General features: G+C 59.0%; 2 protein-coding genes across 2 annotated transcripts; both read right to left on the minus strand.

Moving 5' to 3' along the window:
• Positions 1-245: 245 nt before the first annotated feature.
• FKBP1A (FKBP prolyl isomerase 1A) lies at positions 246-9,634 on the minus strand. The gene is made up of 5 exons (XM_075721188.1): positions 9,575-9,634; positions 9,404-9,451; positions 2,817-2,929; positions 1,915-2,067; positions 246-377 (listed from the first exon to the last, which is right to left on the minus strand). The coding sequence occupies exons 1-4, from the start codon at positions 9,609-9,611 to the stop codon at positions 1,939-1,941; spliced, it is 327 nt and encodes a 108-aa protein (XP_075577303.1). The 5' UTR covers positions 9,612-9,634; the 3' UTR covers positions 246-377; positions 1,915-1,938.
• Positions 9,635-14,511: 4,877 nt separating this feature from the next.
• LOC104038288 (sodium-dependent lysophosphatidylcholine symporter 1-like) lies at positions 14,512-25,548 on the minus strand. The gene is made up of 14 exons (XM_075721072.1): positions 25,527-25,548; positions 23,357-23,547; positions 20,738-20,863; positions 20,294-20,418; positions 19,488-19,620; positions 18,980-19,058; positions 18,394-18,551; positions 18,181-18,271; positions 17,309-17,628; positions 17,042-17,125; positions 15,968-16,080; positions 15,355-15,498; positions 14,898-15,074; positions 14,512-14,674 (listed from the first exon to the last, which is right to left on the minus strand). The coding sequence occupies exons 2-14, from the start codon at positions 23,441-23,443 to the stop codon at positions 14,644-14,646; spliced, it is 1,668 nt and encodes a 555-aa protein (XP_075577187.1). The 5' UTR covers positions 23,444-23,547; positions 25,527-25,548; the 3' UTR covers positions 14,512-14,643.
• Positions 25,549-26,181: the final 633 nt, after the last annotated feature.

Consider the following 26,181-nt stretch of genomic DNA (forward strand, 5'->3'; position numbering starts at 1 on the left):
AGCAGCAATTTCTGGTTTGAAAAACACCGTAGAGATCTGCACCAAAACGGGTAACTAATGGGTTTCCTTTTGTTCAAATGACTCCTATCTAAGGTCAACCCATCTGCGTGCTACTGGTAAAACGTAGTCTACACCTGGAACAAAAATAAGATTAAGAACTTGACCCAAAAAGAGTTGAGGTTTACGGCGTATAGTTTAAAAAGACATAAAAACACGATACAAGGAGGAAGAGTCAGACGCAAAGCTTAGTGACCAAAGGCATTCAATCAAGGTGTAAGGTTATACAATGAGTGTAGTGGACTATCAGGAAAAGCTCCGTACAAAGTCATGTGCACTCTTCTTGAAGCTGAGATTCTGGATTCCTCCATGTGCCAAACCTGCCGGGAGAGAGGAGAAGCAGCGTGACAAAGCCGCCCGCCTGCGGAGGAAACCCGGCAGAGGAGGGAGCGGGCTCACGAAACGGCCGTCTCACCGCAAACCGCAGCGTTCACTCAAAGCAGAAGTCGAGCCCAAATTACGGGGGGGAGCATGGCCCCATCCTGCCCGCACCGTGGGACCCACGCACCCCAGAGCACAGCCCCATCCTGCCCGCACCAGGGGACCCACGCACCCCAGAGCACAGCCCCATCCTGCCCACACCACGGGACCCACACACCCCAGAGCACAGCCCCATCCTGCCCACACCACGGGACCCACACACCCCAGAGCACAGCCCCATCCTGCCCACACCAGGGGACCCACACACCCCAGAGCACAGCCCCATCCTGCCCACACCGTGGGACCCACACACCCCAGAGCACAGCCCCATCCTGCCCGCACCAGGGGACCCACGCACCCCAGAGCACAGCCCCATCCTGCCCACACCAGGGGACCCACACACCCCAGAGCACAGCCCCATCCTGCCCACACCATGGGACCCACGCACCCCAGAGCACAGCCCCATCCTGCCCACACCGTGGGACCCACACACCCCAGAGCACAGCCCCATCCTGCCCACACCACGGGACCCACGCACCCCAGAGCACAGCCCCATCCTGCCCACACCGAGGGACCCACACACCCCAGAGAACAGCCCCATCCTGCCCGCACCATGGGACCCACGCACCCCAGAGCACAGCCCCATCCTGCCCACACCACGGGACCCACACACCCCAGAGCACAGCCCCATCCTGCCCACACACCCCAGAGCACAGCCCCATCCTGCCCGCACCAGGGGACCCACACACCCCAGAGCACAGCCCCATCCTGCCCACACCACAGGACCCACACACCCCAGAGCACAGCCCCATCCTGCCCACACCACGGGACCCACACACCCCAGAGCACAGCCCCATCCTGCCCACACCGTGGGACCCACACACCCCAGAGCACAGCCCCATCCTGCCCACACCACGGGACCCACACACCCCAGAGCACAGCCCCATCCTGCCCACACCACGGGACCCACACACCCCAGAGCACAGCCCCATCCTGCCCACACCAGGGGACCCACACACCCCAGAGCACAGCCCCATCCTGCCCGCACCGAGGGACCCACACACCCCAGAGCACAGCCCCATCCTGCCCGCACACTAGCAGCAGGAGAGGCACAAGGGGGAGCGAGCAGCCGAGCCCCGCAGTGCAGCAACACAACACAAGGAACCCAAAGCACAGTCAGCCGGTACCACAGCCCTTCCATGGCACAAACCCATCCTCTGCCAGGCTGGGAACCTTGCGTACCACTGTGGTGATCCCCAGCTCACCAGCCTCCTAAGAACAACTTCTACCCCCAGCCAGAAACCTGCCCCCTCCTTCTCATAGCCCCCACTGCCGTCACCTCCATCCCACCTCCCCACACCAGCCTGAGACAAAATATGGAGGCCTCAAGCCGCCCCCAAGCCACAACACTCCCTGCCGGCAGCTGCCTCTCCTTACCCGAGGACAGGGTGCTGGGGTAGGTCATTCCAATTTCATGAGCTCCACGTCAAAAATTAGAGTGGCGTTTGGTGGGATGATCCCTGGGTGGCCAGTAGAGCCGTAGGCGTAATCTGGGGAGATGGTCATCTTTGCCCGCTGACCAACGCTCATCTGGGGGCAGGGAAAGAAACACAGGAATGTCAGGAGATAGGCACAATGCCTGGGTGAGTGACGGCAAGAGGGACACAGACCTGTCCCCATTCCTTTCCCTACCCTGGGCAAGAGCAAGGACCCAGGCTGGACAAACCAGAGGGGACAGAAGAGGAATGGGAAGAACATCAGAAGGGAAAGGCAGGCAGCACAGGCTAGAAAAGGAGCAGGGCTTGAAATGTCCTTCACAGAAGCGTTTTCTGGGACAGGCAGAGTCCCTACAGCCACCGGCACCCTCGTGCCGTGTCCCCAGCGGCACGTGGAGCCGGCCGCAGTCACGCACGCAGGAGCTGAAGCCACGCCGTGCCCACCAACCCTCCCTCCGCGTGGGCTTCGCAGCCCGGGAGCCGTCTCCGCTCGGAGCGGGAGGCCCGAGCGCTCCCCGCCGTGCTCGTTCAGAGCTGACTCAGTAGAGAAATGTCACCGCTGAGTCACTGACGTGCCGTAGGTGTTCCTGGGGCCCGGCCCTGCTCCATTCCTGCCATCTGGCAGGTGGCGATGCAGAAGGTGATATTCACACCCACACCTCCCAGCGCCGAGGGGGCGGAGGGGTGGAAAACACAGGGGAATAAAATACAAAAAATAAAATTAAAAAAAAAAAATAGAAAACGAGCTGCACGCAGTGATTTCTGCCCACGCTGCAGCTCCCCAGGCGCGCGGCTCTGCACAGCCCTGCAAGGGAGATCGCGAGGCGGAGAAGCACCGGGCACCTGAGCGACTCCTTCCTCCCAGCCGCGGATCACCTCCTGCTTGCCCATCACGAACTTGAAAGGCTTGTTCCTGTCGCGGGAGGAATCAAACTTCTTCCCATCCTCCAGCATACCTGGGGAGAGAAGGAGGGAGACGCTGGTGACACAGGGACAGAGCCGCACGCACCTGCGTGAAGCAGGCTGTGACCTGGCAGCCTGAGCAGGTGACAGTCACCCCTGGGAGAGCTCACATGGCTCTGAATCAACGACGTTTCTCAGCTCAGCCTCCTTTCCCCTGGGGAAACACCTGCACGGGGCGGCCTGGAGGGGAAAACCTCCACCAGCACCTCCCAGGGCATCACCCAGGCTGGCAGAGCAGCCCTGGGGCAGGGCAGGATTGTTCCTGCTCCTGCTTGCTTTGACCCAGAGAGAAGCACTCCCCTGGGCTGGGAACAAGGACAGACGAGGGGAGCAGATGGAGGGGGAGCCCTTCCCCACCTCGCAGCACCCCTGCCAGCCATTTCACAGGCAGCGGGATCAGGCACGGCGCTTCCCATCCCACCAGCAAACGCACCTCCCGCTCCTCGCCACGGGCACCCAAAACAGAGTCAGGCCTCCGGTGCCCCATCTCGGCTGCTGCCAGCCTCCAGCCCTCCCCGTGCCCAGCTGCATCCCGCTGGTCTTCAGCCAAATCACTCCCGTACCCAGGAACGTCGACGGGGAGAGGCAGCACCAAGCACCGGACACACGTGCCCAGGGCAGCCCTCGTTCCCCCAGCACACGCTGCATGGCGAGGGCTGAGCGAGGCTGATATCCCCAGGGCTAAATATAACTCCCCAACATGAGCAAAGGAGGAATTTCCTCCCCTCCCTTGCTCCCTGCCTGACCTTCTTGGGGAATCTCGGAGCTGGAGCTGCCTTATAGGAGCAGCAACTCGCTGGCCAGCGAGTTGCTGCTCCTATAAGGCAGCTCCAGCTCCTTATTAACAGAGCCAGCACCCCACGCCATAAGAGCGATAATAAACTCTCCTGCAAACGCTCCTCACTTCTTCACTGCCCAAAAACCTGTTTTCTTGGCTGGACACAGCTCTATAGTCTAGCAAAACCAAACTCGTCCACCGACGCATGGGGCAGAGTGATTTCCCTTCACCAGGGCACTGCCCCACGGGCAAGAGAAAATGCATCTGTACAAAAGATGAGCCAGGGCATCTCAGCCCCGGTTCGCAGCGTGACGGCAGCCAGAGCGAACGGCACACAGACACGGGCGGTCACGGCGATGGGAGGCACTGAACAGAAAGAAGAGAATGGGAAAAAATACATCACCTTTGCAGGGGCGACGAACACCAAAACCTGTGGGCTGCAGGAAGATGCAGGGGGTGGAGGCCAGCAGCCCCAGGTTCCAGTCAGGGAGTGGAATTAAGCTTTTAATTTCACAGAAAGGAAAATTCCCCCCCCTCCAGGGCTCTGAGCACCAGCACCAGCTCAGCCGGTCAGGCCGCCAACCCTGGACTTTGGAAGAGTAAATCTGGAGTTTTCTCATTTCCTCCTTCCAGGATAAACCCTCTTGTCGCCAAACCTGCTTCCAGCCCCGTCTGGCACCGCTCCCCGCTGCCGTCCGCTGGCCTTCCTCCCACCCGGCAGGGACGCTGGCACAGGGACACGGTGCGGGCCGTGCCGGCTGGCACAGGCAGCGTCGCTTGGCTGCGACACGAGCTGACCCCGAGCTCAGCTCTGAGCCCTCGAGCATCGCAATGGGCTGGGGTGGCTGCAGAAGGACGGAGGGGACAGCTCGTGCCTGCCACCCTTCTCCCTGGGCACCCGCGGAGGAAAAACGCCGGAGGCCGTGCAGCAGAACCCCCCGGCTCATCACGGCAAACAGGGACCTGTTGCAGGCACCCGCTGCCTGCAAAAGTGCTTCCCGTTTAACGCCCCGGCCAGGGGAACGCAAAGGCACCGTCAGCGGCACAAGAGATGCCGCAGACCTCGCGCAGGAGCGGATGGCACTGCCTGCCCCCGCCGCCGAGCTCACCTGTCCAAATCCAGCCTCGGGAAGCGTTTGGGAGCCAGCAGCACGCTGGCTGCAGGACAGAGGGATGAATGGACTAAGCTGGTTGCAGCAGCCCATGGGGATCGATCGCTCGGGCTCTGCTGCCGGCCCAGGAAGGTGCAGGTTCCACACGGGACCTCGTCCCTGCTCCCCGGCACGGGGCTGCCGCGCTCCCCCCATCACGCCAGCGGGGAAAACAAAGGTGGCTCCGATGCTTCAGAGACAGCATTCTCATCTTGGGCACTTCTTCTGCCCACGAGGCTCCCAGGAGATTTCTCCAGCCTTGGAGAAGTATGAGCAACCATTGCCTCATCCCTGCCATCCCCGAATGAGGAGATAACAAGATCTTAAAGCTATTACAGAGGCAAAGCATCCTCTGGCAAAAGCAGCTGCCCCCCCAGAGCCCCAGGCAGCCCCCCCGGCTCGTCACAGAGCCCAGCAAGGCTCCTTGCTTGCCACCACCAGTCCCACAGAGGTGGCTTACGGGGACCCACCCGCCCCAGCTCCCACCCTGAAAGATTTGACCCCCTCCTGGAGATCTCAGCTGGGCTATATGGACACTGCGGGGGGGTCTCGGGGGAACCGCAGCAAGGAAGAGCACAGAGCCCTGCGGCCAGGGCTGCAGCAGTCGCAGGACGGAGCGGGGGCTCTGAAGAGCAGCCCCAGCTCCGGACGGGCAGGCAGCGCAGCCCTGCCAGGTCTCTGCCACACTTGGCAGGCAGCAGCCGGGAGACGCCGGCTGCAACGTGCGACTTGGCTCCGGTTCCCCCCTGGGCGGGCAGAGGCGGCGGAGAGTGGCGCTGGAGCAGGCAGAGGCAGCCCCTGAGATAAACCCGCAGGTCTGGATTTTGCCGGGAGGGTGCAGAGCTTTGCCCGTGCCCCTCTCCATCCCCTCTGGCCTGGGGTGCCGATCCTCCATCCTCAGCACGACCATTGCCCAGGGGCTCCTGCACGGAGCTGGCTTCCCAAGAGGCAGGGAGAGACGGGAGCAGCGGGGCAGGCACCTCTGCTCCAGCAGAGGAAGGGAAAGGATGGGAAACCCTTCCCAAAAGCCCTGGGATACCCGGCACGCTCCAACCCCCTGCCTCAGGAGAGGGCTGCCCAGCTGAGGCTAAATCCTGCTTCCACCAGACGTTTTAGATCCCAGGGCCCGAGCTGCCTGCACCAGTGCTTCCCATCACCCAGCCCACCCCCATCGCCACCCGCAGCTGGATGCGGGGAGGGGGCTCTGCCCGCCGTTCGCGGCGGCCTGGCACGAGACAGAGGGTCCCCAGCCCAGGGCAGGGAAGGGGTGCTTTGGGAGAAGGCGCTGAGCTCCTAACAACCCACCGACCGGCAGTCGTACACCTTGGTAGAAAACGTCTCGCAACCGCAGAGCGCTTGCCGCGAGCGTGGCAGCACCCAGACGCAGCAGGGACAGCACCGCCGCGCCAGGTGCCGCGCAAACAACAGGAAGAGCCGGCAACCGAGGCCGCGTCCAGCCAGCGCAGCGACGCACGGGTGCTGGGGAAGGACGGCAGTCCCCTCCGTGCTATCCTGCTGGAGAGAGCCAGTTTCCTCAAGCGTCTCTCCCAGCATTTCCATCACCTCTGCTCCGAGCCCCCCGCCCTCCAAGACGCAACGAGCCGCGTGCGCTTTGCCGCTTGGGCAAAGCCGTTTCGCCAAGCCAAGTCACTCGCTGCCGTCCCACCGCTCCCCGGCATGACCGCGGGCCCCCATTGCCCCTCCGCAAGCACGGTGGGGTGGCTGCCGTCTCCCCACGCTCTCCGCAGTCCCCGTGCGCTCAGACAGCGGCTTCCTCTTGCACCAGCTCTCTTCAGCCCTCAGCCCGCTCCCGGGGAGCACAAAACCCAGCCCCGGCAGCGCTCTGGGGCACCACGGCAGCCCCATCCACGCCAGCACAGCATCCCACTCCACCCTGGCTCCCACCCCAGCAGCCAGACCGGGGGGGGCTGGGGTCTGCTGGCCCCCAACCCGCACCCTCCTCCCCATCGACCCGCTCCTACGCAGCCCTCCCGCCCCACGCCAGTTGCTGCGAGCAGACCCGAACACATCGGGGAACTTTATCCTTGATTTAGTTGCTTTAAGAGCCCTTTGTAGCAGGTTGCGCATCAAAGGCTGTTTCGGAGGCCCCACGGCGCGAGCTCTCCAGCAGCGCGGCAGGCACGGCCTCCCGCAGAGAGCGGGGACCCGGGACCGAAGGAGGGGGAAAGGGCCCAATTCCCTCAGCTCCCCCCACACCCCTCCACCGCCGCAATCCCAGCGCGAGCAGCCAGCGTCTCCCAAGCAGGTGGCCCAGAGGATGCTCCGCTCTCCACCTCCTTCCCCAGCGCTGCCCTCCCGCATCGGGGCTGGCTGGCTGTCCATCCCTCGCCCCTGGGATGAAATGGCTGCTTTTGGCGGGGTCAGGCCCCACGGAGCAGGGGCTTGGGCACAGGCAGAAGCAGCGGCAGCCGCCGGACGCCTAACCGAGCCAGCTCCCCATACTCCCTCACCCTTGGGTCACCGGCTTTTTTTTTTTTTTTCCCCAAAATGGTTTTTAATCGAACCACTGCGCATCCCGAACCCAGCGCAGGGAGAGCTGACTCGCCGCACGCCCGTCGCAGCGCAGCACGGGCCGGATCTCCCCAGCGCCCGCAGGTTTCCGCGTGGGAGCAAAGGGCAGCCGGGGATGGAGCTGATGCAGGGCTCTGGAAGGAGCCTCGGAGCACGGCACCGCGCTCTGCCCCCGTCCCCGATGCTGCTCCGGGATCGGCGAGCACCGTAACGGGGCCGGGGAATCAAAGGTTTCTAACGTTTCCCCGAGAGCCCAGCCCCGCTCTGGCCTCTCGCAGGGCAGGCTGCGGGGAGCCGCGCTGCCGACGCAGGCAGCGTTCAGCAAGGAAAACGGCGTCAGGGCCTGAAGGTGTTTGATTTCTGCTGCCTGCTGAGGTGGGGGGGCGGGCAGAAGCTGCCTGCAGAGGGAAGTGGGGGGATAAAGGACAAAAGGAGACAATAATAACAAACAAACGAAAAAAATAAAGGAAATTTAGAGAACTGCTCCCACACGCAGCGGATCGCTGCTGCTGCTGGGGAGGGTCCGTCGGGAGCAAGTCAGCACGCAGCACTTTGCTGGAAGTGCCGGGACGTGGGGACAGGAAGCCGGGGACCCGCAAGCGGCTCTGCCGGGGTGGGGGCCAGAGCCGGGAAGAGCGGCCGAGCCCCGGCAGCACCGCGGGATGGGAGAGCCGCCAACGCCGGGAGCCGGGAGGGCTGGCAGGCGGCAGGGCTGGCCCACCGGGAGCCACTTGACTGCCTGCCAGCCTCCCTTTGTTCTTCCACCGGTGGAGGAAACCGGGCGGCCGGGGGAGCCCGAGCTGCTTCCTCTCCCTCCTGACGAAGGAACGGGAATGACGGGGGAGCCGGAGGAGCAGCAGATGGGCTGGATGCCCGCCGAGCCCCCCGCCGGGCCCCGCTCCGCAGAGAGGGGCACCCTCGGCCTCTCGCCGTGGGCGGAAAGCGCCGGGGCGGGAAGGGGAATCGGTTATTAGCAGAAACAACCACAAATGTGTCAACTCGTTTTCACCCCGGAGCGCGGCGGCTGCCCCGATGAGCCAGAGCTGTTCGAAGGGTGGCCGAGGGGCGAGAGGACACCCCCGGGACCACCCCCAAAGCATTTTTCGGGGTCCCAAGGTTGGTTTCTTCCCCCCCCGAGCTCACAGAAGGCTGCTGGAGGACACCGTGCAGAGTACGACGCTCCCCGGCTCTCGGGGCAGCCCCTCACCGAAATACTACGCCCAAACCCCAAAGAACAGCCTGCGTTACCCGCACTGGGGGGGACCCCCACACTGCCCAGCCCGGGGTGGGCTGCGGCTCTGGGTCTGCCCCGCGGGCACCCCGGGTGTCACCCCCCGCCCCCCCCCGAGGGAGAAGGGGCTGGGGTAGCAGGGACAGCGTGGGGGTGCAGGGCCCCTGCTCCGACACAGCGAACCCCCACGCTCCCGGGGGGGCTGACACGGGTGTCCCGGGGGAGCACCCAGCCTGGGGGGGCTCGGCTCGGCCGCTCCAAGGCCCCGCAGGCCTCGGGCTGCCCTGGGACCCCCCAGGGACCCGCTGGGTGCTGGGTGGGGGGGCCCTACCTGCCCCCCAGGCCACCCCCTAAAACGAGAGGTGGACACGAGTGGGACCCCCCCCCCCCCCCGCCATAGACGGGGCAGCGGGAGAGACGGCTCCCACAGGGACCACCGGGGCCTCCCCACGGCCACGGGGCACAACCAGGACCCCCGTCCCCGCCCGGGCACTGCCAGACCCCCACCCCGGGGCCCAGCACCCCCCCGGGAAAGCCCCCCCCACCCCCCCAACCCACGGGGCGGGTCCCCCGGGGAGCGCCGCGGCCCAGCCGGGCCGCCCACACGGGCCGGGCCCGGGGTCCCCGCAGGCTGCCGGGGCCGGAGGGGGGGTGGGCACACGGACGGGACAAACCCCGCTCCCCCGCCGCGTCCCCCCGGTCGCCGGGCCGGGCCCAGGCGACCCTCCCGCGGCGGGGCAGCCCCACCCTAAGGGCCCGCGGCGGCGGCACTCACCCGTGTAATGCACCACGCAGGTCTGGCCGCGTTTGGGGAACGTCCGCCCTGCGGGGAGACACGCAGCGTCAGCCCAGCGGCACCGGGGCCCGCACCGGGACCGGCACCGGGGCAGGGCCGGCGGGTGAGGGGATGGGGAGGGAAGTGGGGGGCGAGCAGGCCGCGGCTCACCGTCGCCGGGGGCGATGGTCTCCACATGCACGCCCATGCCGGTGCCGGTGCCGGTGCCGCTCCCGCAGCGCCCGCAGCCCGAGGGAGGAGGGGCCACGTGTGCGCAGCCTCGGCCGCCGCGCCGCCATAGAGCCCGCCCGCCCGCCGCCTAGAGCGGCCCCGCCCCCGGCGCCGGCCGCCGCCATCTTCCGCGCTCTCCCCACCCCGCCTTCTGCCTGCCCGGCCCCGGCCGCCATCTTGGCACCGCGCCGTTGCCCGGGAAACGCGGGGCCGGCGGGCAGGGGGCCGGCGGGCAGGGAGCCGCCGCCGGGGCCGGCCGTATCGCCCGAGCGGCCCCTGGGGCTCCGGTCCTCACCGGCTTTACCCATTTCTCCGCCATTTATAAGCCCGAGAAGCGCGGGGCCTGGCCGCAGCCAGCCCGCCCAGCCTCGGGTGCGTGGCCCAGTGCAGGCCGCTGCGGAGGCCCGGGGCTCCAGCGCGCACCGGCCGCACGGCCCGGCCCCAAAGACTTTTAATTATTTCCACAGTTCCCAAGAGTAGGCTGTACCTAAATTGAGAGCATCGGTCACATGCAGTGACAGCAGCCAGAGAGCAGATAAGCTGCTGGTTTATAGGTCTCTGTTAATGCTGCTCCTCACCAAGCTGGCGGAGGTCAGCGCCGGCCCCGCGTTGCTGGGGCAGGTTCAGCAGAAAACACGCGGGTTTGAACAATCCGACGCTCAAAAGGCTTTCTTCTGGGAACAGCAGCAACTATTTTCTTTTTTGGTCAAAAAAAGAATCGCTCCAGGCACAGGATTTTTGCCTCAAAAGCGTCCTATTTCCTTACTTCAAGGAGATGAACTTGTGTCCACAAGGGAACAGAGAAGTTCCAAGGACAGCCAAGAGACTCATAAAGCAAGTGCATTAAAATGGGACAGGAGGAGGCTCTTAAAATAACAGATAATGGGATGAAGCAAGTTTTTAATTGCTTCTATTCCTTGCTTGCATCTTTTAAATCCTGAAATACCAAGGGTTTGGGGATTTTTTTTTTTTTTTCTTGATGCCATAGCGTTATTTTTTATGTTAAAGCTGCAACACACAGATGGTGCCTGTGGTCTCCGACTTTCCACGAATACACCCGACTGCAGGGCAGGTGTGTGAGGCCCGGAGTCAAGATGAAAAATAACGGGGGAGAAAAAGGGGCATGCTCTCATCCCTCCCGATTAATGCTGTCTCGGTGAAAGGCTGGGCCTGCTCTCCCTACAAGGGCCAGCGATAAACAAGGATCTGAAAGGGGAAAATACTGCTCGATGTATGCCCACGCGAGAGCCCTTGCCATGCTGGCGCAGGCACGCTTGCACACATCGGGCACTGCAGCCTCCTCACGGCTCTCACCCTGGGTGGGGTGTTTCGGTTTTTAACTCCCTGGCGTAACCTGCTCATCTTACCCGCAAGCAAGGCCACTGCAACAACCAGTACTTCGACAGGGGCGAGGAGTTCGGCCAGGTTTGACCACCCCTCAACTGCTCAGGGTCCAGCTGGTCGAGACCCAGGAAAGGTTCAGGTCAGATGCTGGTGTCTTAAGCTCTGGAGAAAGCGCAAAGGCTTGAAAACAACTGAATTCTGCTTAAACCGCTCCCTCCCCTCTGGATCATCTGCTGGCAGAGCTCACAAAATAAGAAATACCAAGAGGGAAAAGCGTGACCATCCGGATTTAATAGTCTACAAAATAAATGGGACGTGATTTAATATACAGAAGCGCCACGGCAGGCAGCAGCGGGGCTGGCAGGCACCGCGCACGCCAGCAGCTCCTCCCTGCTCTGCGGTGGGTCAGGTCCCACGGCCTGTGCTGCAGGTTGGGAGCTCCAGATCAAGCCCACTCCTCTGTCCCAAGGAGCCTTTGAAGATAATTCATGCCTTCTGCAGGACTTTAAATTCTCAACAGAGCGTTTCCTCAATGCTGAAAGGCATTTACTTGTTTGTAAAGCCAGAGGTGGTCAAGGCTGAAAAGCAATGCGGTGGCAGAGGGCAGTGCATCCCAACACCTGGCCGTGGGCTTAATCAGGCAATCGCAACGAACATCCTTCACACTCCAGAAAGCAAAATGACCAAAAAAAAAAAAAAAAAAAAGAGGAAAAAATAAAGGAGGCCCTTTGTGCGTCTGAGAAATTGTTCTGAATCTGGGCTGCTGCGACGATCCTGCAGGTACCCTGATGCAGCTCTAAAACACCATCTCCCCCACTGATCGCAAAGTTGCGCCACGAGACTTCAGGCTTCAAATTAATTCCGTGCACAACTGGGGAGTCATTTGCTCAGATCCTGCCAGTGTGCACCAGACTGGAAAGCTGCAAGGTCAACCAACGGTCAGATGCAGCTCTAGCCCTAAAAATAACCAGCCTTGCTCTCTGCCTCTGCACAAGGCTGAACGCAGCTCAGCGCTACCAGCCGCGAGATGGCCGATTTCTGCCGTCTTCCCCCCCGCTGCCCCCTCACTGTTGCCAGGAGAGATGTGGGGGTGCCGAGCAGCTCTCGCAAGATGCTGCTGTGGGAGACCTAGCTCCAGGCTGCGATTGAAAAGCGACTTGGCTCTTCTTGACATTCATTTGACACTTCTGCCATTACCTCCCGACCTGGCAAAAACCAGAACAAGCTGCCGGAAACCCCACCAGCTGCCTGACCCGAGGCAGCGCAGCCCATTTCCACAGCCTCTTGCGCGGAGAAGCTCCTGGCTCCCCAGAAGTGACGCAGCTAACAAGGTTCATGCAGACGGACAGAGCTGCTGCCAGGTGTCATTCTTTCTGCACACGCTTTAAAACACTGCCAGCTTGAACTTCACCCTTGTTCAAAGAAATCCTAAACCTTTCCCTGTGAAAGGGCAGGCTGAGCACAAAGACGTGCGCTCTCTCGGCAGTGTTTTTCCCTAAAAACTGGTCAAAAATAGTTTCCTCTCAAAAACAATCCATGTGTTCTTTACGCACGCATTCCCAAAAGGTTAAAGTGACACCTCCGCACCCCAGCGTGTGCAAGAGCAGCGCTCCGGGGCTGGCGGGGGCCCTTCCTCCCCGGCACTGCGCTCTCTCCCAGAAGGAGAGCGCGGATCTGCCTTGCCCAGATCTGTCAGGACCTGCCAAAAGACCGGGGAGGCCAAGCCCTGGAGAAAGCAGCTCTGGTGCAGTGGCAGGGCTGGGGCTGCAGCAGGACCCCCTTCCCCATCCTGTGCCTGCCAGCCGGGAGAGGGAGGGGGTCAGGATGCAAAACAAGCCTTTGGGACATGGGAACAGGAAGCAACAGGAAGCAACGACTTTCCCTGACAGCAGCACATCCTGACAGCGCAGCAAATCCGCGTCCTTCCCGATGAACTCACTGCGGTGGGTTGACCCTGGCTGGACGCCAGCTGCCCACCAAAGCCGCTCCATCGCTCCCCTTCTCAGCTGGACAGGGGAGAGAAGACGTAACGACAAAGCTCGTGGGTCGAGATAAGGACAGGGAGAGATCACTCAGCAGTTACCGTCCTTCCCCCAGCCCCACCAAGTCACCACAGAAAGACTCAACTTGGGGAAAATCAGTTTAATTCACTGCCCATCAAAACTGAGGAGGAGAGAGGAGTGAGAACATGTGTAGGGTAATGAGAAATAAAACCAAATCTTAAAACACCTTCCCCCACCCCTGCCTTCTTCCCAGGCTCAACTTCACTCCCGATTTCTCTCCCTCCTCCCCACCAGCGGCGCAGGGGGACGGGGAATGGGGGTTGCGGTCAGTTCATCACACGCTGTCTCTGCCGCTCCTTCCTCCACAGGGAGGGCTCCTCACACTTCCCCTGCTCCAGCGTGGGTCCCTCCCATGGCAGACAGTCCTCCATGAACTGCTCCAGCGTGGGTCCTTCCCACGGGCTGCAGCTCTTCACCAACTGCTCCAGCGTGGGTCCCCCACGGGGTCCCAATTCCTGGCAGCAAACCTGCTCCAGCCTGGGCTCCTCTCTCCACGGGGCCACAGCTCCTGCCAGGAGCCTGCTCCAGCCTGGGCTTCCCACAGGGTCACAGCCTCCTTGGGGCACATCCCCCTGCTCCCCCGTGGGTCTCCCCGGGCTGCGGGTGGGTATCTGCTGCACTGTGGGTCTCCACTGTGTCGTGGTTTAGCCCCAGCCAGCGGCTCAGCACCACGCAGCCTCTCACTCGCTCCCCCTGCCCCAGTGGGATGGGGGAGAGAATCAGAGGAGTAAGAGTGAGAAACACTCCTGGGTTGAGATAATGTTCTTATTTAATAATTGAAATGAAGTAAAATAGTAGTAGTAATAATAATAACAACAATAATAATGATACACAAAGCAAGTGATGCCCAATGCAATTGCTCACTGCCTGCCGACCGATGCCCAGCCCGTCCCTGAGCAGCGATTGCTCCCCCCACCAACCCCCCCCCCCCAGTTTCTGTACTGCCCATGACGCCGTATGGTATGGAATGGCCCTCTGGCCAGGTTGGATCAACCGTCCTGGCTGTGCCCCCTCCCAGCTTCTTGTGCCCCTGGCAGAGCATGGGAAGCTGAAAAGTCCTTAACTAGCGTAAGCACTGCTTAGCAACAACTAAACCATCAGTGTGTTATCAGCATTATTCTCATACTAAATCTCATACCAGCTACTAGGAACAAAATTAACTCTATCCCAGCTGAAACCTGGACACATGGGTGCAGGGGCACAGCTGCCTCACCATGGTCTTCACCACGGGCTGCAGGGCAATCTCTGCTCCACGCCTGCAGCACCTCCTCCCCTCCTTCTGCGCTGCCCTTGGTGTCTGCAGAGTTGTTCCTCTCGCGTGTCCTCATTCCTCACTCCAGCTGCAGTTTGTGTCCCGGTGTTTTGTTTTGGTTTTTTTTTTTTTCTCCCCTTCTTAAATATGTTATCCCAGAGGCGCTGCCACCATCACTGATGGGCTCAGCCTTGGCCAGCAGCGGGTCCGTCTTGGAGCCAGCTGGCATTGGCTCTGTCAGATGTAGGGGAAGCTTCTAGCAGCTTCTCACAGAAGCCACCCCTGTAGCCCTCCCGCTACCGAAACCTTGCCACGCAAACCCAAGACACTCACCCACTTCAGCCCTGGGTTTATTCTTGGCTGCTGCACTGTACCTGATGCCTGTTAAAAGGAACACGAGTGCTCATGAGGTCTGGTGTGAAGTCAGCAGCCTCCAAAATACCCCCAAAGCCCTACAGGAAATGTGGCCCTAGAGAGGATCATAGCCCAAGCACGGGAGCTTGGCTGGACACACGCAGGCCACATTTCTGTGTCAGGCTAGGACCAAGGCGGACACCCAGGCTCATGCTCGGTGACCCGGCTCCTTCAGGGAGCTTGAATTTACCCCATTGCCTCCATCTCCATTCCCATCTGCTTCCTCCTGTCCTCATTGATGGGGTGGAGGCAGAAGGTGACTATGGCAATGAGCAGCAGGCTTATTGGGACTGGGGCCATGAGCAGATGCAGGGTGAGGATGACGGAGGGGTTGTACATGCAGTCTCCAGCACGGTAGCCTGCAAAACTAAAGAGGAGAATGGTTTTCCTTCCCCCAGCCCCACCGGCTCACCGCAGAAAGGCAAGCAGGCACCTCCGTTGCTCTCCTCTAGAGTCTGATATCAGAGACCCAGTTTTGGGGAATTCCCACTCCTGTCTGCTCCTTTTGCTCCCAGTGATGTTGGAAAGGCAAATTTGGATACCCCTGTCGCTCATTCCAGCATCTCCTATCAGACACTTTAGAAAACAGCAGTAGAAGGTGCCTGTGCTGGGCTGACAAAATAGGGGAGGTAGTGTTTGGGGCTTACTGTAAACTCAGTGTCGATACCCCCACGGCAAGGCCACCTGCAAGCTTGTTGAAGAAGACATAAAACGAGTAGAAGAGAGCCTCCAAGTTGAGGCAGCTGGGGTTCCTCAGCATGAAGTCATCCACCGTATCTGGCAGCATGGACCTGGGGACAGACAACCCCACAGACACGTCTGTGACACCCACGCCAGCGATGGCTGAACTCAGCTGCAGCTGCTCCAAGGCCTCTCCAAGCAGCAGAGAGAGACAGAAACCCCTTGCAGAACCCCACTCTGGAGACCCTTTTGTGCCTGTCCTCTGCCTTAGGCAAACAGGGCAGAGAGCGTCCTACGGAGAGGGTGCAGCAGCTGCTTTGCAAAAAAGAGAAGAAAACCGGTGCCTTGCACAATGACTGGTGTCCTGCTGCCGAACCTGAACGCAGACTGAACGGTGCTGCTGGGGGACCGTGGATCACATCCGCATCCCTTCCCAGTCCCACCTCCACAGGTCCCTCTGCAGCCCAAAAGCTGCTGTATTTCTTGAGCAAATGGGCGGTCTTAGCACTTGGTAGTGCTTTCCCGATAACCTTCCCCTCCTCTCTGCCTGACAACTGCCTCGGAAGTGCCTCTGCTCACCATGGCAAAAGGTAGAGCACAGCCATGCTGCAGCCTGCCACGATCACCAGGAAGACGAAGGCCAGGAAGTTGTGCGTCACCTGGGTGACTGCTATCAGGGCTGGAATGATCAGCTGCAGCGGCGAGAGGAAGAGGAGAAACAAAAGGACATGGGTTCTTCCTGCTGCTCGCAGGCAGCGTCCACCGGTCTGCCCCAACCAAAGGCCACACGCTCCCCAGACATTTCATAAATGGAACTGCACACACTTCATAAACCTATGCAGTGCAGTGCGGATGCCCTGGGCGGGCTGACACTGGCAGCAAAACCTTCCTCATGGGTAAAGAAGGGATGGCTATGGAGGGCAATGGAGCCATGTGGTTAAACTGGAAAGCTGGATCTGCTATGGCTGCACCCAGTGTCTGTGAGGAAGGTATCTGGAGATAGATCCTCAATGGGATTTGAGGACCTAATTCTGAAAAAAAGCCAAATGGGATTTCCTCGCTGACCTGCCGAGCCAGGCAGCAGCCGAGACGTGTCTGATGAGCAGGCTGTTTCCCAGCCACTGCCAAGTATGGTGCACAGCCCTTCCTTCCCTCCCCGTGCCTCTCACAGAGCTGGATGGCAGAACTCGGATCGCTTGCATCAAGCATGCAAGATCCTGGAGCAGGACAGAGGCCACAGGGCGACGTTTGCGTGTGCGCGGGACACTGGTGCATGGGTACAGCCTCTGATCACACGCTGCTCACCAGATCTCCAGCTATGGAGTCTCAGAGCCCGAGCCCTTGTTTGGGCGATGCTGCAAAAAAATCATTTCCCCACTGTCCCAGGGATGGTCCCTCGGCCTCCCTGCACCTTACTGCAAAGCTCTGCAAAGCCATGGCCACTGATAGCAGCAGTGGCCAGACACAAAGGAGTGCAGAGCTGCCGTCTACTACTAGCTTACTCCTGGTCGCCTGCAGTGCAGAGGACACCGTGCTCAGGGCCACCCGTAGCTGCCAGCCAGCTCTTCTCCTCAGACACCATGAGCAGCTGGGGGCAAGGCTGTCCCCTCGCAAGGTTTGTCAGTCCACAGCCACAACCATGGGCAAACTCACCGCCAGGCCCAGTGACACTGCTGTTTTCTTTCCAAATCTCCCTGAAAACCACTGCCAAAAGGGAATAGAGAGCAAAGCTGTGACCTGAAGAGAGAACCAAAGGGGAGTCTCAGCAACATCCCCCAGGACTGCCGGTCTCTGCCTGGGTGACATCCTTGCTAACGGGCAGAAGCAGCAGCGCGTGGCTCCATGAGGCCGAGCTGCCCATGCTCGAGGGATCCAAGGATCCACCCCTCCACCAGGAAGGTCTGCCTGGGGCTCACTTACCAACATGATAAGCACTAAATGGTGAAACTTCCCGGCCAGCCCTGCGGCATAAGTACAGAAGAAGGCAAAGATCCCCTGTATGATCTGGGAAAGCAACACGGAGACGTTCATGGCTGGGGGGTCCGAGTTCACTGTCCGGATAACTTGCCTGGACATCTCGTCCCCCAAGCTCTCCTCCTGCCGCGGCAGGTCTCGCACCTGGAAGGCCAGGGATGCAAAGAGGAAGCCACAGAGCAGCCGGGTGTAGGGCTTGTGTCCCATGATCATCCTCAGGCAGCTGGTGAAGGGCAGTTCAACCTTCCCCAGGGGACTGAGGGGCCCTGCGAGGAGAGACAGCAGGGCTGGCGCTGGAGCTGCCAGAACAAACACGATGGGGTGGGAGGGACAGGGGAACCGCGCCGCTGTGTCTGGGGTGCAGCTCAGCTGGGTGAGGAGCTATCGGAGCCTGACGTCTCAGTGCAGAGACAGCAGCCGTGGTGTGAGCTACCGGCAGGATTTTCCCTCTTTACACTGCGCCCGTGGGCTGGCCTGCGTAGCTCTGCGGGCTGCGTGTTGGTGAGACCTGCTCAGTGTGAAGCAGCGAGCTGCAGACCCTGTCCCGGGCCCACGGCTCCCTGCAAGAGCCCCCAGGCAGCCTGAGCCTTCCTTCCTCCAGAGCATCTCCCCTCTCCTCTGTGGGAGCAAGATGCTGCCAGCACAAACCAAGGAGGGCCTCAGCATCCACGGATGTGTGCGTTTCTGAGCCCCACACCTGGAGAGCCATCCCCTGCGTAGCAGCCCAGCTCCCTCCGCCTCGCACCTTCCTCTGCAACCCCATCCTCACCACCCACTGCCACCGGGCACCCTCCAGGTTGGATCTAAATGGACCTTACCAGGCTTCTCGCTGACTCCGAAGACGAGAATCAGACAGGACAGGCAATAGATTGAGCTCAGGGCCAGGGATGCAAATACATAGGCCCTACGCTGGAAAACGAGAGACGGGGCACAGTGACAACGCGGTGCCACGCACAGAGCTGGCAGCACGGCCAGCACTGCCTGCCCCAGAGCTTCCAGGAGGAGCAGGGGTCAGACGAGCGAGCCCTTACCGTGTTCTTCAGAGAGTCCGTGAGGCTGTAGGTGCTGGTGTTGTGCAGGCTCTCCTTTGACATGTAACAGCTGTTCATCATGTGGGCATGGTAACTGCCCACAATCTGCCCCTGGATTCCTGACCCGAGGAGCGCGCTGAACAACTCCATCCCCATTCCTGCCAGGACCACCAGGAGAGAAACCTCAGTCCCACTCCCTGGCTGATGGGACACATCCCTCAGGGTAAGAGACCAGCTTTGGGAATGGAATTGGAGGCACCAGCATCCGGAGCTCCCTCAGAAGAAGAGACCTGCTATTTCTACCTGCTCTGATTTTTTTTCCCTTGGCTCAAGCATTAAATGCTCTAATGTTTGGAACCACTAAGTCTGGGTCCTGAGTCCCCTAGGGATGAAACGGATCTAAGAAATGTTTCTGCGGGTAAATTCTTTGCAGAAGATGACTGGTTTCATCCCTGTTTTCATATCCCTGGTTTACCCCATCCACTCTGCAGCCTGATCAAAGCCAGAGGAACTTATTCACCTCTCCTCTGGGGAGGGTCTCCCAGGAACGCAGGCAGCCGGGGGTTGTAGGGGCACAGACACTTACTGTAGGCAGTGGCTGAGTCACGGTCTCTCTGGGTTCCTCCCAGGAACATTGTCAGGGAAGAGTACGGCACGTGGTGGCACTAGGGAGAGCACAGTTCAAACACAGCTCCGGCTGCTGCTTCCCTGGTTTGCTAGCCACGACCCCCCTCGTCCCTACACACAGCGGATTATGCTGCCTTCTGTGCCACCCCTGCACGCAGGTGGCTTTTCACCTTCTTCTTCTCTGATTTGCTCTGTTCCCACAAACCGGTGATGGAGAAGTTCACATCACCATATCCAGGCAGCCCAGCCGAATCCCCAGCATGAAAATGCACTGCTCCGTCTCACCATCCCTGCAGGGATGGTCTGCAACATCCCGCATCCCTCACTGCTCCCCAGCTAAAGCTCTCCCAGGCTCCGCTCCAGGTCCCTTCCTGGAGAGGCTGGGGCTCCCCAGCTGACCGTGTCCCCGTTCCTTGCAGTACAGGATGATGTGTAAGACAGTCAGCCCCAGGCACCATGTTCCTTACAGTCATGCAAATCTGGAAGGAGTTGTACATGAACAGGTACCACAGGAACTTCAGGGAGGTGGGGGTGGCATCCGAGAGGGTGAACCACACCATGCAGTAGCAGAGCACCCCGAATGGCATGGACCACACGATCCTGGGGAGGAAGTGGAGGTGGTCAAGATGTGACCCTCGGAATAAGGAGGTCACGCTTCTCATTGCACAAGCAGAGCTCCGCAGCACAGCCTCCTCCCCAGCCGCCAAACCACAGCACAGCTACTGCAAGATCAAGACCTGCGAGAGGAAGCAGCTTTGCTCAAGTGAGTGTCCATCAGTCAGGCTGGGGCAGGGCTAAATGAGAGAAAAAGTAACGTCTAAGTTGTCCAACATTTCTTATTCTATTGCCTAACTACTTCAAGTCCTTGCCCTGCAGCAAAACCCTGGAGGCAGCGGTAACCCTCTACGTGCAAGATCTGCCCGTGGTTAGAGCCTGGTGAAGAGCTGCCGGCACAGCTGACTATCAAATTCTGTATGCGCCACCACACAGGACTCTCAGAGCACCGAACCCCACAGCCTTGAAAATGTGAGGCTCCAGGGAAAGAGCAAGCGTACAAGTTTGCAGTACATTCCTCTTTCACTGCAATGACATATGGACCCCACTGCAAGTTGTGTTATCTTTAGTGTCCTTGTGATGTTATGGTTTTGCAATTCTCCGTAAGCCACGATCACATTAAGCTCCCGGTGAGGCAGCCCAGCTACCTCCTTGGGCTAGCACTGAAGGAATTTGAGCCCAGCAAAGACCCTCCTGAGGCTCCAGCCCAGACACTCACCATGGGACCAGCTTGCCACATTTTCTCTTCGGGCTTTTGCTGACCAGGAAGCCAACAGCAGGGTCAGTAACCGCATCCCAGGCTCTTCCAAGGAAAATGATCAAAGAGGCATTGAATGGCTCCAGCTGGGGGGAAACGGAAACCACAGCTCGAAAGCGAAAGAAGTCCTGGCGAAAAGCTGCAGTCAGCATGATGCAGCTTGCTCTAGCCACCGTTTCATCTGCATCCCCTGGAGACCACTTCAAGCCTTGAAGCGTCCCAGAAACACCTCCTGCGCGCCCACCAACAATATTTACACGATGCGATTTTGATCCCGTCTGAATGCCTAATTCTGATGAGCAGTTCCAAGGGCTTTGGCCACCCACCAAATTCTACCCTTGCCCCAGTCTGCTGAGCTTACACTAAGCCCCTTTGCACATAACCCCATCTCACGTGGTCACTCACCTGCACAACGTCCAGTAGGAAGATTTGGAAGAAGAACCCAAGGGCGTTGCCTGTCATCTGGTAGGGAATGCCCCCGATAGCATAGCAAACCTTCCTGCAGAGCAGCAGTCCTGGCTTCTCCTGCAACTGAGACACCCGGGAACAAGCCCACCTGAGAAGTGATACGCACCTCTGGCTGACAGCTAACCTCCAGCCGCTGCTTAGCCCATCGCGGGGTTCTCCGGGGCCGATTTAAACCCCAAGTCATATCATAACCCCCGCACGCACCCACCCAAGACACACATACCTGTCCTTTGGCCGGACATCACTCCACCTGAGAACCACAAGCAAGGTGGACGTGGCAGTTGGAGTGTTGTAGGGTGCTTCTCCATCTGCAGGTAATCTTGGTGGGCCAGGGCACAGTGCTTTCTGCCTACAGCCTGCCCTCGGGCAGCAGCCTGGCTCGTGACATCCTGCTCAGCAGAGCTTCATATTCTTCATAAGCCCTCAGGGTCTCCTGCACAGCCGCCCGGAGGGGCCGGGCATGCCAACAGCCTCTCTCCTCGCTCCAGCCCACCAGCCCACATCCACTCCTCGACCGGCCAAAGCCCCAAGGCAAGGGCTGATCAGTGGGCACCTGTCTCATTTGCTGGTCTTGGGCTTGACTTGTCACCAGGGCCACATCCCTGGTGTTTCACCTGGATTCTCCTCAGAGGCGTGTTTGCATGAGATCGCAGGCTGATAACGTAAATGAGATGCATACCTAATGCCAGACACAGAGCTAGCTGTTGAGCTGGTCTAACATTGTCCTTTCCTATTCTATTGAGCCACAATCCAGTGGTTCGAGTTCTTTAATATTAAAAAGTACAAACTGCATCAGGGTTAAAGCGACTGTAACGGAGGCAGTCGGAGGAGAGAGACTGCAAAGGCCAGAGCCCAGGGGATTTCTATAGATCAACAGGGAAAGCACAAGGAACGTTTCAGTGTGCAAGAAAAGGGCTGATGGCAAAGCCTCTATTTTATTTGGATGTGGCTAGCTTCGGTAAATACCGTACCAAGCTCCAAGCATCTAGCAAGTTCCCAGAGGCAACCTACAGCACTGACTTCTTCCCAGCTCCAAAGTGAATTTGCTGTCTAGCATGATACATCTCTGCATCGCACAAGACCAGGAGCATACTGCAGAATACAGGGTGAGACCACGCAGAAAGCAGACGGCCCGTTCGGGCTCGGCTTTCCACTTGGCTGAAGCAGTGCGTGGCCTTGGTCGCAGCTTGGCTCTCCGATGAGCAGACCATTGCTAAAGGTAATTTCTGCTGGGATCGCGGTGCAGAGGCCTGGAGACCAGGGCTGACCTCCCATCTCGGCACAGGCTGCCTTGGATGATGCTGAGGGCTAACAGAGTCATCAGCGACTCAGGTTCCTGTAGACTCAGGTCTACACAACGTTTCGCCTTTCCCGATCACTGAGCAGCTCCAGCGCAGCTCAGAGCGTGGCAGGCAGGTTGTTGTCCTGCACCCAGTAAATACACAACCCTTTCTGGAAAGATATGGAAAGCTCCCCTGCTCACACAGGGCAGAGGGCCATCCCAGGCGACAGGCCTGGTCCAGACATGCCTATAAAAGGCTACGAGTTCCTCCAGCAAGAGCTCCGCAGAAGAGCAGAGGGTGAGGAGGGATGAACGCTTGGCACGGGGCAGCAAGACGCTGGGCTGAGGGACAGACTGCAGGGTCACATCGGCAGCCGGGTAACAGGGAAATCAAGTCAGGGATCGCTTCGAATTCCCACTTGCCCTCGTTTCTCGTGGGACGAGGGGGCAACCTGCCGGTTCCCCAGCCTGTTTGGGCTGGAGATGGCTTGCTGTGCCGCTAACGTCAGTCACGCTGACAGCCACCCTCGAGGGATGACAGACCTTCATTGTAACGGTACTCGAGAGCGGCTTCTGAAAACACAGGCACAATCCCAAAAAGCAGCATTCCAGAACGCACTGAGCGCGTTTCCCTCGCACAGCGATTAGCAATAACTCCTCCGCAGCCCGTAGCACGGAAAAAGCAGCAATGCTGCTGTGTCCGCCAGCCCGGAGGGCCCAGCCTCTTCCTGCACACCCAGCAGAGCAGAGTGCCTGCTTCTGAGGTGCCAGGTAGCCTCAGCAGCCCGCTCGTGCCTCTCAGCTTCTGGTCCCAGTTTACTTTCTGCCTTTTACAGCACACAGCGAGAGTCAGGTCCCTCGCATTTCAAACTGCAGACCGAGCTTGTCCCGCAGGGATGGCTGAAGCATTAGGCTTGCACCACCGCTGAGGAGCACTTACTCATACAACATCTTGCTTCCACAGCAGTTCTGTTTCTAAAATTACAAAGGCATTTCTCTCGGCTGTAGGGTTTTGTGGCAGCTTTTGTTGCCTTTATGCTCTCAGCAGGTAGGACAGCGCTCTGCACGTCTCTGCCCATTTCACTTGAAAGTCAGCAACAACAACAAAACGCAGAGCCTTGCTTTAACAATGTTCTTGAGCTTGAGTCATAAACACTTCGAAACACCCCCACAGCCTGCGGCTGCTCGATCCGGGTAGGCTCTGCGTGGGTGTGCACTCACGGGAAATGCATTTCTGCGTGCGAGAAAGAACCACCCTGGGACACCGGTCTTACCTCTCTGCAGTCCACTCTCCTCTGTGGGACAGCTCCTTCCTGGGTTAACCCCTGCAGCTCAACACCTTCGTGACCACCTGGAAGCATGAGTGCAGGCACGAGCGCGTCCTTCAGCGTCAAAGAGCACGCCACAGGCGTGGATCAGAGCTGGATGGAGATTTGACAAGTGAAGACACAAAATCTGCGGGGCCCTAGAGGGAGCGGATGGAGGGGAAATGACCTCTGTGAGGGAGGAGCATCACCAGACCCTGCCCATGGAGTCAAGAAACCTGGCAGAGCTCACAGTACAGCATCTACCAGGGCACTAGCTCCCAGGCTCTCTGCAGTCAAACGGAGAAACTGGTGCTCTTCAAAAGTCAAGTTGGGTTCAGCACTTCATCCCCCATGGCTCCTGCCACACTGAGATCTTAGGGGTGCGGTGCAGGAGTCCTTTGCCTGAGCTCCAGACCACCGCAGGAACACACTCAAGCCACCCCAGGACTCCTGCCTCAGCGCCAGCAACCACCAGCTGCAAAGAACCAGCGTGCAAAACCCAGAGCGGGCAACCAAATGGCTGGAGCAGCCAGGGAGAGGACAGCAGGAACAGGCAGGTTCTTGCCCTGCGTCATTCCCCAACAAAGCCGCTCTCCTCCAAGGCAGTCCAGGAAGACCAGGAGCCCAGCCCCGGTTCCTTATTTGGGGCTGTGGAAATCCTCTGCCCCTCTGCCATGCCCTCTTCTTAATGGGTGCAAGGTGTTGGCACTGCCCTAGCCCAGGACAAGCGTAGGAGTCATGGGATACATTTGGCCAAGAAGGCCAACAGCATCCTGGCTTGTATCAGGAATAGCGTGGCCAGCAGGAGCAGGGAGGTGATTGTCCCCCTGTGCTCGGCGCTGGTGAGGCCGCACCTGGAATGCTGTGTCCAGTTTTGGGCCCCTCACTACAAGAAGGACATTGAGGTGCTGGAGCGTGTCCAGAGAAGGGCAGCGGAGCTGGGGAAGGGTCTGGAGCACAGGGCTGGTGGGGAGCGGCTGAGGGAGCTGGGGGTGCTCAGCCTGGAGAAGAGGAGGCTGAGGGGAGACCTGATCGGTCTCTACAACTGCCTGAAAGGAGGGGGCAAGGAGGGGGGTGTTGGGCTCTTCTCCCAAGTAACCAGCGATAGGATGAGAGGAAATGGGCTCAAGCTGCGTATGGGGAGGTTTAGATTGGATACTAGGAAAAGTTTCTTCACGGAAAGAGTGGTCAAGCATTAGAACAGGCTGCCCAGAGAGGTGGGGGAGTCCCCATCCCTGGAAGTGTTCAAAAAACGGGCAGAGGTGGCACTTTGGGACATGGTTTAGTGGGCATGGGGGTGTTGGGTTGATGGTTGGACTGATGATCTTAGGGGTCCTTTCCAACCTTAGTGATTCCTAGTTTGTACTTTCATTAAAAAACAATCCAGCCACCAAGGCAGGAAACATGAAATGATGACTCTACCCTTAATTGGTTTATTGGTGGACTTGGTAGTGTTAGGTTAATGGTTGGACTGGATGATCTTAAAGGTCTTTTCCAACCTAAATGATTCTGTGATTTTCCTTTCTCTATTAAGCAAGATCTGCAATTTTCAACCTCTTTCAGTCTGGGAGCTCCTGAGAGATCTCCCATGGCAATGCAGACCCCACACAGTATATTTTAGCCTGGTGACAAGAAACGTGCTTTTCTTAGCCCCCTTTCACAGACCCTTCATCACCCATAGAGCCCAACAGTCTCTGTGTCACAAACCAAAAATTACACCTACGTTAAGAGCAGTAGGAGCCCAGTTACTCAGTGCTGGCTGTGTGGGAGCAGCCGCATTCCCAAGGCAGCGGTGCTCACAGCACGCAGCCAGTCACCGTTACGAGCACTTGGCAAAGCAAAGGCAGAGGGAGAAATCGGCTTCAGAGGGCAGAAGGCACACAGCAAAAGGTTGGCAGGCAAGGGATCGCACCGCCGCTCTGCCCGGTAATCATCTATTTGGCACGTCTAGCCTCATCAGGCAGCTCTTCAAAAACAGGCTTCTCGAGCTAGATCAACCTCGGTCTCCAAGACTGAACTTATATGCAGCAGCTGGGGCAGAAGAACGCAGGCAAAACCCTCTCCCTGCGTTCCTCCCAGGTTATCAAGAGCTGCTGGGAGCATTAAAACCGTGTTAGTGTCTCTGTACCACCCTTACCCAAGGGGAATGCAAGCACCCGTTCTGCAAGGTTCATTGCGACGCTGTTAGAAAAATGTGTCATCTTCAGCTCAGCCTTGCCTTGTCCACTGGGGGTTAATCTAAAAAAAAAAAAGAAAACCCTGAATTTCACAGGCCGAGTCAGAACTTGACAGAGTCAGCGGCATCTCTCTTCACTGCTATTTTACCGACATCCCAGATAACAGATATCACTCACGCTGGACCACAGCCAGCGCAGCGGGAGCCAAATCCGTGTCTCCCACCAGCATATCTAAGCATACATCTCTATAAGAAAGCAAAATACAGCTCTCCCCACCCAAGAGGAAAGGGAAACTTAAAAGGAAATACAAACACCTGATTTTTGGTTTTGTTTTTTTTTTTTCTAGGCCATTTTGTACCCACTCACCACACACAATTACATTTGGACAGACACAAAGTACCTTTGGAAACTGTACTTGGCACTTAATCCTCTGGCTCTTTGGCACTCATTTCCTCTCCAGGTGCAAATAGCTGCATTTGCTGCTCACAGACTAGAAAGATGACCAACAGTTACCTCCCAGAGTGGCTGTGTAGCTCTCGCTCCCTGGCTAGTTCAGTGCACAATTATCTTCAGCACAGGAAAGCTTTATTTCTGCTCCGCTCAGATCCTCCCAAA

Source organism: Pelecanus crispus, chromosome 14 (assembly GCF_030463565.1).
Source record: "Pelecanus crispus isolate bPelCri1 chromosome 14, bPelCri1.pri, whole genome shotgun sequence".
Taxonomy (NCBI): Eukaryota; Metazoa; Chordata; class Aves; order Pelecaniformes; family Pelecanidae; genus Pelecanus; species Pelecanus crispus.